The sequence below is a fragment of the Conger conger genome, chromosome 3, assembly GCF_963514075.1.
Source record: "Conger conger chromosome 3, fConCon1.1, whole genome shotgun sequence".
In the NCBI taxonomy this organism is placed as follows: Eukaryota; Metazoa; Chordata; class Actinopteri; order Anguilliformes; family Congridae; genus Conger; species Conger conger.
This window is the reverse complement of record NC_083762.1, coordinates 34,312,851-34,327,782: the sequence shown is the minus strand read 5'-3', so window position 1 is coordinate 34,327,782 and position 14,932 is coordinate 34,312,851. Positions and strand designations below refer to the sequence as shown.

The window sequence follows — 14,932 nt, the reverse complement described above, 5'->3', positions numbered from 1 at the left end:
CCCTCTTGCAGGAGTCTTAAAAACCAGACTGCCATATTGGTCACCAGAAGAGACTTTTAAAAATGAATTATAAGGAAGGCAGGAGTAGCCAAACAATACCTGTACAATTCTGTAGGTAAAGTAACATCCAAACTCTATGAAACATGGTCCTCCAAGTTGACAAAGAAGTGTCCTCCTTTTTGTATTTAAATGTAAAAAAGTTCCAAGTTCATATTCCAAGTACGCTATTACTTAGTAGAAAATATGTATAGTTTGAAGGACAGACCATTTGCCAAATCAATGATAGATCACATTGAATCTTCATGTTACTCTTTTTGGTGAAGTAGCTATATGTGTGAATGCTACTCTACACTCCAAATCACCTACTGGCTATTTAGGTGAGGGTTAGCAGGGGCAGGGATGCTGGGATCTTTGATGCTAGCTTGCTAACTCCATTATCAGTAAAGACGCACATGGCTTCTGTTTTCAGCTGAATATATGAATCATGCCGTGCTTGCTTTTACTTGTGCTTGTTGATCAGGTTAAATGTAACCATCACAACCATCTGGAAAATGAGGATGTATTACAACAAACACTCAAGCTCCAGTCTGACCAGACATAACAAGACCCACACAGACAAGTTTCCCCCCACACAGACACGCACATACAAGAACTATAACCCTCTTCTTAGCTTATATCATAAGTTTTAATCTTGTCTGAGTCCTGTAAGTTCTGCAGCCAGTTTTTAGCCGACAACGCATAGAAAAAATATATCTGATTGAAATAAAATACTAAAATAAGAATCACCAATAAGGCATGAACCATGTTAGCATCTCTCATTACAGTAAGCTCCGAACCAGCAGGGGGTGCTACTTCCAGTGCCTTTGCCTTATAAGCACTGTGGCCACTCTGAAAATGTGATAAAGACAGCAGAAACAAGCAAACTTGCGCAATTACTTTGGTGTTCATAACAAAAACAGTCTAAACAGTTCTGCTAATATTTGGACATAATTATTTGTTGCAATATGATTATTTCGAGACATTAGAATCAAAAGGTTCTATCTGTGAAGTACACAAAAAATTTATGAAAAAGGTTTTTGTATCTCTGAAGCTCAATTTCTTAAAACCATTCGCAGATAGAACCTCATAATTCCTAGGTCACAATTTGTGAATACAGTATTGGGCTAGGTAGGCCCACTTCATAAGGGAATCCTTATCCTGGGTCCTAATGCCAGATACATCCATGGAATGGAAGAAGCAGGGAGTTAAGCTATCGGTGATCGGCCCAGAAGTCCTAACGGTTTGTCCTGACTGCTATTGGGAAGAGACCCTCCAGTTGTAAACACAGCTGAACCCCCTTCCCTTCCAACATCTGTTTGAGGGAGTTAATCTTCCTTTCCATTTTAGAAGGCAAAATGCCACATTGCAGCTTCATCATGTACTTTGATAACTACATGTAAATAAATCAGAAAAGTGTCATATAATATTATTTAACTATGAATACCTTTTGTGATAAATGCTGAAGTACGTGTCGCTTAAAATGGCTTTCATATAAAATAATTTCAGGGATGCATTTTTTTACTTGCTTTATTAATAAATTATGAATTTATGAATAAATAAATATATATAAATGAATTTATATTCTGATATGTCATGCCAGTCTAATCGAATTATTGCGCTATTAATTATTCAGATCATGGCTGTGGGCCCATACTTTTAACACTTTGGCTAATTCCATTACCTTTGTGTCAAACCCTTTTTCATTTTGAGCAGTAATATCTTATTTGGGGCATATGGCTGTCTGGTCTGCACTGTTGAGGTAGGCATTCTGGCTTTGATCTCTCTGTGGCAATAGGAGGTTGTCATGTTCTTTCTCTGCTTGTTTTCTTCCATTTAATTATCACCTAATTTTCCCTTTCTCATTAATTTTAAAGGGCAGTGTGTGTTTGCAAGCCTGTCGTATTGCTGTGACATCCTCCACAAATCCAGGAGCGCTCAGACGCGCATACGCCCTCTCTCAATCTGCTAGCCACCGCTTTGCAATCCTCAACTGCGCAGTCACCACAACAGAAGATTAGCCTGCCTACAGCTGCCTCAGACAAACTGTGCAAGAGTCTCCAGTCAGATGAGGACAGTCCCATTTCCTGAGACCATCTGTCCCTGGGCCAATTAAGCACCACCCCGCAGGGTGGCCAGCTACCGTAGGGATGACAAAATGGTGGTCAGACACGTCGCGATGTCAACTTACTTGCAGAAAACAGAATAGCTGGTGATTGGTCGATACTCGCTCTCTGTGGAATTGCCAGGAAGTAGCCAGGAAGCATCCGCCCACTGGTGTTATTGGTTATACAGCTTGTGATTCATAAAGCGTGTCATTGTTTTCTGCCAATTAGGTGATATCCATATTTGTATTAACCCTGGGCTGCAATATGAATGGTACTGTCTGTATTAAATACCAGGCCATGCTGTAAGCTGGAAGATAACGCATTGTCCAATCTGGCAGTTACCAGCACAGCGTGTTGCTCTCTTGTGTTTAAGTGCCCTAGGGCTCTGGGCTTACCTACTGTAGATAGCAGGAGACAGGCTGGGGTTTAGCGTTGAACAATTTTGCTGACCTTTTGATTGATTATGGTCCGTCTCTGCAGGGTTGTTACCAGGTTACCGTATCCATCGTTTCTCTTTCTGCCAACCCAGCTGCTCTATCTCTCTCTCCCTCTCTCTCTCTTTTTTTCTTTCTCTCTGCCCCTCTCTCAAATCAATTAAAAATGCTTTATTGGAATGACTGTATATAAACAATATTGTGAAACCAATTCACAATGAAACAATTAACAATGACACATACAACATTAATACAGTGCATTAGAATAAAATATCAAAATGACATTTTTTTTTTTTTTTTTTTTACAAATAAATAACTGACTATTAACTACAGACAGTCTATATGTCGAATGACAAACACTAATAAGGACAGTAATAATCTCTCTCTCCCTCTCTCTCTGTCTCTCAGCCTTTTCTGTCATTGTCTCTAAACACCGTTACTATGTATTTTCCTCTGTCTCACTTCCCTTCTCCCCCTCTTCTTTTCTCTCACACTTTCCCTCTCACTTATCCCCCCTCCCTCTGATTTATCACAGTCCTTTTCTCGCTGTGATTGTTTCATTCTTTTCACTCTCCCTGCCCTTAAATTTAGCTAGTTGCTAGTCTGCTCAGTAACAACGGCCACTGCTTCCCAGTCCTGGGCTCTCTCTTTCCTTCTCTCTCTCCTTCTCTCTCTTCCGCCTGTTATAGTCTCTTTCAATAATATCTATTTTTATTTTATCTGGTTGGGAGACGGAGCTAACAGACTGATGATACACCAGGAGGGAAGCTGGCCTCTCTCAATATGACCTCACCTGGTTGTATGCTGCCGATAACACCATTATCCCAGCTATTGTCCATCCCATCTCTCTCATTAGAAACCAAGGTCAATGACCTATTTAAGGGATGAGTGACAGGTGTCCTAATGCTGGGACACGAGTGAATGCTACATAGAAACCACTCACATAATGGTTCATGATTACCTTGCCTTTATTTAAACCGATATATGCAGCGGCTAATCGACCTAGCTTTGTAGTTTTTCTTATGTATCTCGAAGGCGAAGGAGAGGCTAAGCCATTGTGCAGAGGATGATTGATGCATGTCTCCCCATGTGCAGCAGAAGCTCCTAATGTCACATTATGAAGTTTTCATCCTCCCACACATCCTCCAGGAAGTGATTTTGGGCTTCTGTGTTTGTAGTCTTTTGACTCCCCTCCTACTTATTTGGGAAGAAGGACAAAGAGGCACATTCTGTGCATTGTGTAGGCAGAAGCTGTATTGTGAATGGCGACTGCATTAGTAGGGCTTCTGCCTCTGTTCAGTACTACACCTGTACACGCACATACATGTACACACACACATGCACAAGCATGAACACACACTCACATAGAATAAATTAATACATATATCAATAACAAATGAAAAGATATGCAAAAAAAAAGTCTCAAAAACTTTTACGATCATCCACAAAGTGACCACTTGACAGATTTTTAAGTCATTTACAGAAACCAGTTTATCTAAGAGTTTTCTGTAATTCATTCCATAACCAAGGTGCCGAGTAATGAAATGTTTTTTAAAGTCGAGAGGGCAGACCATGGGAAGAGCAGGATAGGAAACATCATAAATTATCAAGATTGTCAAAAAATAAATATTATTGTGGAAAATGTGTACAAATGAGCCATGGAATCTGAGCATGCATGTGTGATAGACTATTCCTTTCTCCCTCTCTTCATCTCTCTACATTGCTGTCTTAGGTCCATCCACTGCATTTCCCTTCACGGTCGAGAACTTCTGAATATCCACATGATTTAGAAATTAACTGCAGGAACTTTGCCTGAGGTTCTCACTGTTTTTTTCCTTTGGGGGGTACAGACACATTAATGCCTCCCATTACCCACCAAAGACCTTTTCCCATAAGTCCATTAAGAGAACCTGAACCCCGCCAGGTTTAATGCGATCCCACAGAGTGCTAAATGCTTATTACAGTGCACCCACCCCAAGACTCCCTCCATAATTAATAAAGCTCATGTTAATTGGAACAGTCAAGGTGGAGGTTAGAATAGCATGGTGAATATTATCATTCTTTTTCCCCAGAGAAAGGTAATTGACACAGACGGGAGGGAATTAGAAAGCATTCCCCGCTATCCTGCTTTCAGAACTGCTTACGATAATAATGTATGCTGATTGTGAATAAATTATTGCGTAAATGGCAGGGCGACCACCTGCCTACGCTCGCTGCACATTACACAGGCGGCGGGCACGACGTTGTCTAAGCCGGCGCTATGCCGTACGGTCAGAATTTGCAAACCGTGCGGCGATTTTTACGGTTTAAAGAAGTGGATTAGCGTCGGTTTCCGCTCCCTGCATCAGCGTAGCAGACAGAGCTTTTGTCATGGCGGTCCTTTTAAGTGTTTACTGTTGGACCCTGACACACGCCTCTCACGGAGAAGAAATCCATTTGAAATACATTTATGAGGAGAGAAACGCTCACATACGCGCTTACCAAAACACACACACACACACATACACACAATAAATATGCACACTGATTGCTTCAAGCCGTTGCCATAGTAAGGCATTTTGACTGCCTTTATTGATGTTCAGGCAGAGATTTTTTTTGGAGCCCTTTCGTCTACCCCTGGCTACAGAGTCAATATGTTAGGGAGATAGAGGCAGAGAAAGCGAGGTAAGGCTTTTGATGTTCTTTGACAAAAACAAATAAATACAAAATACCTAAAAAAAGGAGGCCAAACTCCTTCATCCTCTTAACCTAACACTTTCATCACATGATCTCTCACACACGTACACACACACACAGCCTTGCCCAATCGAGCATAAGGGAATCGAGGTAAGGAGGACAGATGGAGAGAGGGAGAGAGAGAGAGACCGAAAGAAAAACGAGAGGCTCATAGCTCTCTCAGACTTAGTGACAGCTCAGTGAATATTTCTTTGGTACAAATATATCTGAATTCATGTCTCATTAACTCCCGCTTGTTCTGGAGGTAATGAGCCCCTCCTTTTTGACTGTACTTACCTAAAGCTAAAATAACATTTTCGGCTGTTTCTCCCGAGGCACTCTGACAAACAAGGCTTATGGGAAACAGTCCATTTGATATTTCACAGTTCAACACCTTTATATTCTGTGTTTTTGTAAAAGGGAATCTATTATCATAAGTACCGCTTTTAATGCATTACCTGAGTTTACCGGCTGCTAAACAGTTGCTAATGTGTTGCTGCAGTGTAGTGTAATTGAGCTTATAACTGAGAGGTTGAGGGATCGATTTTCAGGTTGGGCATTGCCGTTGTTCTCTTAAGCTAGGCACTTAACCTCGATTGCTTTAGTAAATGTCAAGCTTTATGTATGGATTGTGTGTACAATAAATAAATAAAAATAGATCTCTGTAAGTCACTCTGGATGAAAGTCTGTTAAATGTCAAAATGTAATGTAATGCAACAAGATTTGACTGCTTGTGTTAACCCCAGACAAAAGCACAAGAAACAGGACAGAGGCCTGCCTTTGAGTGTTTTCTCTCCATCATTATGCTAAAGAGACCTTTGCTCGAACCTGAATATAAGATTTTCTGAAAAGTGCATCTTTGTTCCTGTAATGTGGGGAAAAATAGTTTTACTGATACTGAGAAATTCTGAAGACATTGAATACATATTAGTTCTTATATCTGCTGGAGACCATTGGTCATATACTGTACAGTTAATTATGTGACGCTCCCTTACAATTCTCTGGTAAACAGTGACAGTGACTGGGTGGAACTTCCTGGATAAATGAAAACAAATAGTAACGACAAGATAAAAGGAACCCGGGATGGGGAGGAAGAATGAGAAGAAAACAAAGGAAGAGAGTGAGAAAATAAGAGATGCTGTAGATAGGTGGAAAGAGAGATGGAGAGAGCGAAAGTGAGAGCGCTCACTTTGAATGATTTCGCGTACAGTAATCAGCGACACGCTGTGTCTTTCTGATCATTAATCATTGTATTGTAGCTCATTAGAGAACCGTTGCTAGCTCTTTAGGTCATATTTACAGCCTGCTAGTCCTTTAATGGCCACCTTCCCCTTAGGGCCTCAAACAAAAGCAATACTTTGATTTTTGAAGGAAAAAGAGGCTATGTTTACATAGAAAATATACTCAACTGTTGAAAAAAAAAAATCAAATATCTTGTACATGTGGAGGGAGTTTACATATGTTAAAATACTACATATGTAGTATATGTAAAAATTTGGTCGACTGTTTTAAGAAATAAGCAGCTGGCTTCTCCTGCTTAATCGCTGTCCGTGCTGTATTATGTAAACAGATGGAACAGAATGGCTAATGGTGGGCTTGTGGCGCAAATGGAAACACAATGTGCTTGTTGGACAGGGATGAACAACTCCGGCCCTCGAATCCAAATTCAGTCCTGTTTTTTTTCCTCCTGGGTGATTAGTGCTATTGTTTGGCCAGGCTGTTTTCGCTCCTGACTCCCAGGGAAAGGGAGGGAAGAAGACCAGCAGTTCTCAACCCTCGAGAACTTTGAGTTGCTGATGAGAAAAATATTTTTCATTTAGCTGATGCTTTTATCCAAAGTGACTCAGTTGGTTAGAGGGCGGGGCCTTGCTCGAAGGCCCAATGGCTTTGCAGATCTTATCGTGGCTACACCAGGGCTTTCTGGGTCCTTGTCATGTACCTGAGCCACTAGGTTACAGGCTGCCCCTGTTATAGGGTGAAGCTGCTTTGGCAGTGGAGAGACTTTAAGGTACTCTCAAGGGTTTCTCCTGCTAAAGCAGTTGTTCTTAATCCACTGGTGTGGTCTCTTGACCATACCAATGCTAATTGACAATCAGCTCCATAATACTGTAGGTCTTATTTGGTCAGTGGAATTACTTTATTGTGTCTAGACCCTCAGAAGGTCATGTATTCACATGTTTTGGGCAACCTGTAGTCTATTGGCTAAGGTACATGACTGGAACCTGGAAGCTTAATAAGCAAGGCCCTTAACCCTGCATTGCTTGAGGGGGGATTGCCCCCTGCTTAGTCTAATAAACAAGTTGCTTAGAATAAAAGCGTCAACTAAATAACTAATTGTTATTATCCCATTACAATGAACTTTTCTGAACAAAGTACTTTGCCTGAATGTATCTGTGTGGTTGAGCAGTGCTGCTCTTACTGATGATTGGTTGGGTCAGGTGAACCAAATGAAAGAAGGTAATGTTGCTATCTGGTATTGCTTTATGCGCTATGGGAAAAATTGTATTTAGTATGCTGTCTACATTAGACTCTATATGGCTCCATGTGCATGAAGTGGTATGCTGCCCCTAACTACACTGTGTATGTTAAAGCAATTACAGCTGAATACAGTGCTGCATTTCAATTATGATCTTAATGGCTGCTCTGCATATTGTATTGTTATTTGTGTTCCTGGAAAATCTGTAGAATTAATTTCCACAATGACCTTGTAGGCTCCTCTAAGGTCTGTGCAATATATGGAATTACTGTGTGCGTGAGACTGCTTTCAAATGCATGCTCTTAGTGCACGTGTGCAAATCATGTAGTAAATGCAAATATTCATATGCAATTTGTAATTCTGTAACTGTGAGGGAATGAAGAGTCCAGTTTTCATTAGAGCTGCTGTCATTTAACAGCCACCCCCCTCCTGTCAGATTTTATGATGAAACATGAAAAGCCAGAGTGAAGGGCTCAAGACAGTATGGACATTGTTATCATATTAATCCATATTCTGTTCAAATTAAGACATGGATAAAGCTGAATGTATTGTTGTAAACTTACACATATATAAGAATTGCTTATATATTGGGATATGTCTTCTCTCAGGTAATGATAGCAGTCTGACATGTATGTGTTCAATACTGTACATGTGTATTCATCCTGATCTCTCTCTCTCTCTCTCTCTCTCTCTCTCTCTCTTTCCTCCAGCATTACGTTCTGCCACCTGCCGTTCCAGAGTAAATGGCTGTACGTGGGCACGGAGCGCGGGAACACGCATATCGTCAACGTGGAGTCCTTCGTCCTGTCTGGATACGTCATCATGTGGAATAAGGCCATAGAACTGTGAGTCCCCCCGTTACTTTAACATACAACAATACGAGTGAGACATTATGTCTCTCTAATGTTAAACTGTACAACTGAGTCCCCCTGTTACTTTAACATACAACGATAGGAGTGTGAGACATTCTGTCTCTCTAATGCTAAACTGTTCAACTGAGTTCCCCTGTTACTTTTACATACAACAATATTAGTGAGACATTATGTCTCTCTAATGTTAAACTGTACAACTGAGTCCCCCTGTTACTTTAACATACAACGATAGGAGTGTGAGACATTCTGTCTCTCAAATGCTAAACTATACAATTGAATCCCCCTGTTACTTTAACACACAACAATACGAGTGAGAGCCATTCTGTCTCCCTAATGCTAAAACTTCAATCTTCACCTCTCTAATGCAGAACCATGATAGACCTGAGACATGGTAACCTTCAAATAAAGCACTGTTGATGCTAATGATGATGATTTTATCCATTGCTATTAAAATGAGTGTGGTAATGTGTACAGCGCGAGGGCTAGTGACTGATGATGATGACCTTTGTGGTAAATAATGCATAATGTAGCAGGAAAAAGTTGGAGGCTGTAGGCGGAATCACTTCACTTTGTATTTGGGCATGACACAGGGCAAAAATAGCCTTGGGATAGTACATCAACCATCTCTGTAAACATACTGTAGAGCAGGGATTATCTGCCAGGACCTGGGAGTCAGGTGTGATGGCAGTGTAGTAATTCTTCAGGTAATTACTCTTCAGGTAATAAGGTGGCCTGGATTTGGATTTGAGGGCCAGATGTGGTGACCCCTGCTGTAGAGCTATTTGCCCATCTCGGTCCCTCACGCAGGTAGCGTTGAGCATCTTGTGGCTGGTATCTAGAGTGTAGACACACGTCTGTCCCTGGTGAGTTTTTTTTCGCTGAACAGCGAAGTGCTAACTGCACGCTTAGTTCATCCTTAGTCATGCTTAAATACTGATCTTGCTGGAAAAGACTTTCTGTGCATAAATCTTAATTAGAAGCTATCGGTACCAGACCTGGGTCAAATATGTATTGGATTCAAATACTTTTCCGCCTGGTGCAATTGAGCCAACCAAGAGGACCAGAAGGTGGGATTTGCAAGTATTTCATATTCCAATATTCCAGACAAGCTCAGTAAAGCGCTATGGCTTCCAAGAGACAACCCATTCCACTATTGTAACTCAAACAGATATTCCAGGTAATCCAGGCCAGTATTAAAAAATATAGGAACCTTTTATAAAAAATGATGCTTCACAAGAAAGACAGTTTGTTTGTTTTGTCTCCTACAATGAGTAGCCCACAGTGTCTGCAGTGTTAGGGCAGAATCATCTTGGTCACCGTGTGGAAAGGTTGCATTCTGTTCAGGTGGTTGCTAAGCATACCTCTGTACTCCCCAACCAGCCGCCTACACCAGCAGAGGTCAGTGAGAGGTGGAGCCTCCGCTCTGATTGGTGGCAGCTCTGTTGTAGTACACAGGTAAAGCATGAGTGAATTGTCGAGTGAACACACGGTTTAGCCACAGTGCTCTCAGCAGGGCAGGCATGAATGACAAAACCACCATCAATGTTTTAAGTTATTTATGTTGGACGGGAGATGGTCCAAATGAGAGGACACTGCTGGACATTAAATGCATAGACTCACACATACACACACTCACACACACTAGTAAACAAACACATATGCAAGCAGACACAGATACACACATTCACACAAAATAATACAAAAACACACATACAGTACGTATATGAGCGTCTTAACAACAATTTCCCTGTTTAAATACACACACAGACTAATTAGCTTTTTGTATAAACACTCTGCTCACATTCTCTGGGGTTTCTGTTGTGAGGCCCTCAACACAGGAAGTGAATTAGCTTTTCATTTCAACATGGCTCCAATGGGTCATAAAAGCAAGAGCTATGGCATTAATCTTAATATAGCCATGCACATGAGGTATTAACTACCTGAATCTGCATACAAAGCCATTAGCTCCTAACAAATAGGAATTACCAAACTGTTAATCTGGAGTCACTCGCCTGATAAAGAACCGCTCTGTTCCAAACATTCAGCACATTTACCATTTCACTATTCTCCTGATTGGATCTCATCCATTCTGTTTCCACTCTTGTGTGATCCTTTTTTTTAATTTCCCAAGGGCTTGTTAAGGCATTGCCCGCCTCAAATAGCCAAGCCCATTAAGGTCAAGTTCAATTTTAGCTTCAAGTTCAAATTTGAAATTAGTTTCATACATTGAATTCAGCTTTAAAAAAAGTAAACCCAGACCAATTTTTGGAACAAAAAGACATGCAAAAATAAACCAATATGCAGATGGGGGAAGTGCAGCTTACTGCAAGTGATTGATTGGAAGTGAACTCATCATTTAAATACCCTGTGCAATCAAAATAATTTTGTTTAAGCAGGTTTTTCTAAAGCCAGAGATAAGCAGCAGTGAGGTTTGCACAGCTTGTAAACAGTTTCACAACAACACAATCCATAAAGCCAACGCAAACACCGAAACAGAAGATTGAAAAGTCTCAAAGATTATAATATTAAGCCTTTCTTCAGAGTTTCTAAGCTCAAACGTTCTTTCACTGCTCACGTCTGGAGCATTTGGTACTGGTCTTTGAGGACTTTGTTTCTGAAGTCAACAACAAGGTAATTGACATGAAATTTGTTTTTCTCACCAATCAGCTGGGATGGAAAACATGCTCATTGCATGAATATGTATTCATACGTATATGTATTTCTGCTTGTCATTTTACCAGCACTAACTGCATGGGTGTTTCAGAATTCATGCCCATGCAGAGTAATATAAAGCCAAACAATAGCTGTGCAGGGAGGAATTGTTGCTTAGATGGAATAACTTGTGAACAGTATGCTGTGTCTATACAGGGGGATAATACCATTAAGGTTCATAACAACATGCTATTTAGCCTGTCACTGATGTTGACTAGTATTGGGTCACACACTCAGTGAGCAGTTTATTAGGTATTCGTTAGACTTTTTTTTTCATACTTATTCAGTCTTCTGCTGCTTTAGCCTATACACTTTGAGGTTTGACACATTGTGTGTCCAGAGCTCTTGGTGTTCTGCAGGTAATTATCCAAATGTTCATTTAATAGACTCTAGTTTGAGTCCATTCAGTTTGCTGTCTATGAAAAGTGAACCTGTAAGCATTTGTTGTAGAAAGAAAGGAGAACAGAACTGAGTTATAATCCATTCAGCATTGGCTCTGTCTTTCACACCCTGAGGCATCTGTGTATTTGAGTTTAGAGTCATTCATAGAGTGGATCTGCCTTGCAGTTTCCACCATCTGTCCCTTATTTTCTAATCAACACTGAGGGATTATTACTTTGTCATTAGCTCAGGCTGTGAGTACACAGCGTCATTTTCAACAGGAGAATAGAAAGACGAAAACAGCGATGTCAATCCTCTATTCTCATTTAGATGCATGTGGATATTCCACAGCAGACTGTCTCTGACACACTCCGAATGTGTCATAAATAAACATCCAGTAATTAGGCGGTCGTGATGATCTCAATACCGATGGGACTATGAGAATCAGCAGGTTATGGGGGCACCATACATACACATCAGGAAGTGAAAGAAAGGATGTGAAAAGCGCCAGGGTCTAAGAGTGACTGTGGCATGCCCATACTGCCACTGGGTAGACTAACTGCACAGCACAGGCAAAACAAAGAGCAAAGAGACAATACTTTAACGCCGAAAAGCGCCGGAAGTAATAACAACCTACCGGCATAAAGTCTCAGGACATCACATTGTCCAATTGTCTTTTCCTTTCCTCGCCATTCTTCTCTTCTTGCGCTCACAAGTTAAGCACTAGGGCGTCTCTAAAACTCATATCCTGTGCTGCATCCACCAGATCTATCAGCAGAGTTCTCACAACCCTGTGCAACTTCCAAGACTAGCACCTGATTCACCTTGCAGTGATTGATTACAGCTGGTTTTACTCCGCTCCACGTGGAAACTAGCTGACGCCCAGTGCTATGGCTAGCTGAACACAGGAAGATACAAATAACTTTTCCAAGCAGGAAAAGGTATGAAAAATCCAGCTATGACCAGCTTGAAATTACCAGCCACCAGCTGTTTCAAAACCTAGCTTGAGCTGGTCAAACCACGTTGAACCAATTTTCAACCAGTGTGATTGTCAGGCCGTCAACTTTATATTTTGAAACCAGAATTTAAGGACTATAAACACAGGCAGAGGGTGAGTCAACATGTCAGTGAGCCTTTTTCAATGATCGGAAGGGATTTACAATAATCTTGTAACAATGTTTTAACACAAAAATCTTATTGTACCTTTAAAGTTAGGCTTCTCTCTTTGGCAAGTGATATTTGTAGCAAAATATTTTTTTTCCGCAATGCTGATAGGCCTACCAACACAGTACCTTAACCTTTTTCCTTTGTTCAGACAAGGGACACATGTGCTTACCTGGATGTGTGCACACACACACACAGGCAGGCACACACACTCACACACACACACACAGGCACACACACTCGCACACGCACACACACTCTCATAGCTTCCCTTACTTCTCGTTCCCTTCGATATACTTCTTTACAGTATGTTCTGCATTTTTGTTAAATAAATTATTTTATTAAACCCGGTGTCTGTTTTGATGTTACATGAACATGAGAGCCGAGTCAAATTAGTCTTTTGAAGAGCTCCAACCTTCATGTTATTAATTATATTTGACCATTAGTATTGATTACTTTCATTATTCATTGAAATTCCACATTTTTGGTGAGATATTTCAGATTACTTTTCGCAGTTTTTTACTGCTACACCCACATAATTGGCTCCATACGCAAGGATTATTATGACGGAAGCGTTTTAATGATCAATCCTCGCAATGCTATATATAGGGTAGAGGCATATCCCCTACAGATATACCACATGGCAGATGGAACGAGTCAGTAAAGTTCCACCTTCAGAATTTAAATGAAATAGATATGAATCATAGCTAGGGCTGTCCAGTTTAAGTAACTCACTCACATTCATCCCTTATTAAAATGCAAGTGGATATGTGTGCGTGCACCAATTATGCCATCCTTATGCCATCCTTATTGGAGAGCCTTTCTGCAGGCCTTATTACATTACATTATTGGCATTTGGCAGACGCTCTTATCCAGAGCGACTTACAGTTAATTCTAGACGAAGACGGAGACAATCCTCCCCTGGAGCAATGCAGGGTTAAGGGCCTTGCTCAAGGGCCCAACGGCTGTGCGGATTTTATTGTGGCTACACCGGGATTAGAACCACCAACCTTGCATGTCCCAGTCATTTACCTTAACCACTACGCTACAGGCCGCCCTGTATTCATCAATAATATGTACATTGTGTAATTGATTTAACCCCACCCCCCCCTTTTTATTAATAATCTCCCCCCTCCTCATATTTTCTGTCTTTTTGTTAAATACAACAAATAAAGTAGAACAAAATATCAGCTGTGGCCTTGACAAGACAAAGGAAGACCAGTGTAGTGGACAATATGCTCTCTGGGACTGCAGAGACCAATCATGGTGTGCCATTTGTTTTGGCTCCTTTGTCACAAGTGGAAATATCTTGGAGACTGTAAGAGCTGCTGTGTGAGGAGAAGTGCTCCGTGTATGTCTCTACTCCAGGACTGGAGGGGTTATTATAAAATACATTATCCTGGCCACTGTTAACCTCGGCTCTGATGGAAAAGTCTTCATTTTTTACTCTTTGCCTTTATTACATTTCGTTGAGTGACCTCTGTGGCCTTTCTTTTGCTGTTTCCATCTTTTCCAAGCATGGCTGCAGAGGGGTCAACCAGCGGGTATGTTGGATTTTCAGGGGGGGAGGGGCAGGACGTAGTGGTCTGTGCCGGGTAAGGACCAGCCCAACAAGCTCTACTCAAATTAGAAGCCCAAACTGGACTGAGCCTGAACCCTGAAATAATAAGCCAACTGTTGTTTTAACTGAACCAATTATGTGTATATTTTGATGTATGTTGGGAGTCATTGTCCTGCTGGACAGCCTACCTACAACCTAGCAGAGGCAACCAGAGTTTCTGCCAAGATTTCCTGGTACTTTGTTTAATTCATTGTGTCATTGATCCTAAAAAGTGCCCCAGGACCACTGGCAGCAAAACATCTCCAAAACATCAATGACCCTTCTCCTTGTATGCATTCCATTTTGCAGTCAAACAAGTTGATGGTGTGTATGGCCAATGTTCAATTTTGGTCTCATCTGACCACAGCACTCTCTTCCAGTCATAATTCCAATGTGGTTTGACTCACTCAAAATGCTTGGTTTAGTTTATTGTT

The 14,932-nt window shown here is 41.0% G+C and overlaps 1 protein-coding gene across 6 annotated transcripts in view; it reads left to right on the top strand.

The window, feature by feature from the left end:
- Positions 1-14,932, top strand: part of LOC133124804 (syntaxin-binding protein 5-like) — a 188,408-nt gene that overhangs the window by 97,786 nt on the left and 75,690 nt on the right. For all 6 annotated transcript variants that reach the window (XM_061236300.1, XM_061236297.1, XM_061236299.1 and 3 more), the window contains exon 5: positions 8,480-8,614. In XM_061236300.1, the coding sequence (XP_061092284.1) occupies positions 8,480-8,614 (135 nt within the window). The remainder of the gene's footprint in view (positions 1-8,479; positions 8,615-14,932) is intronic.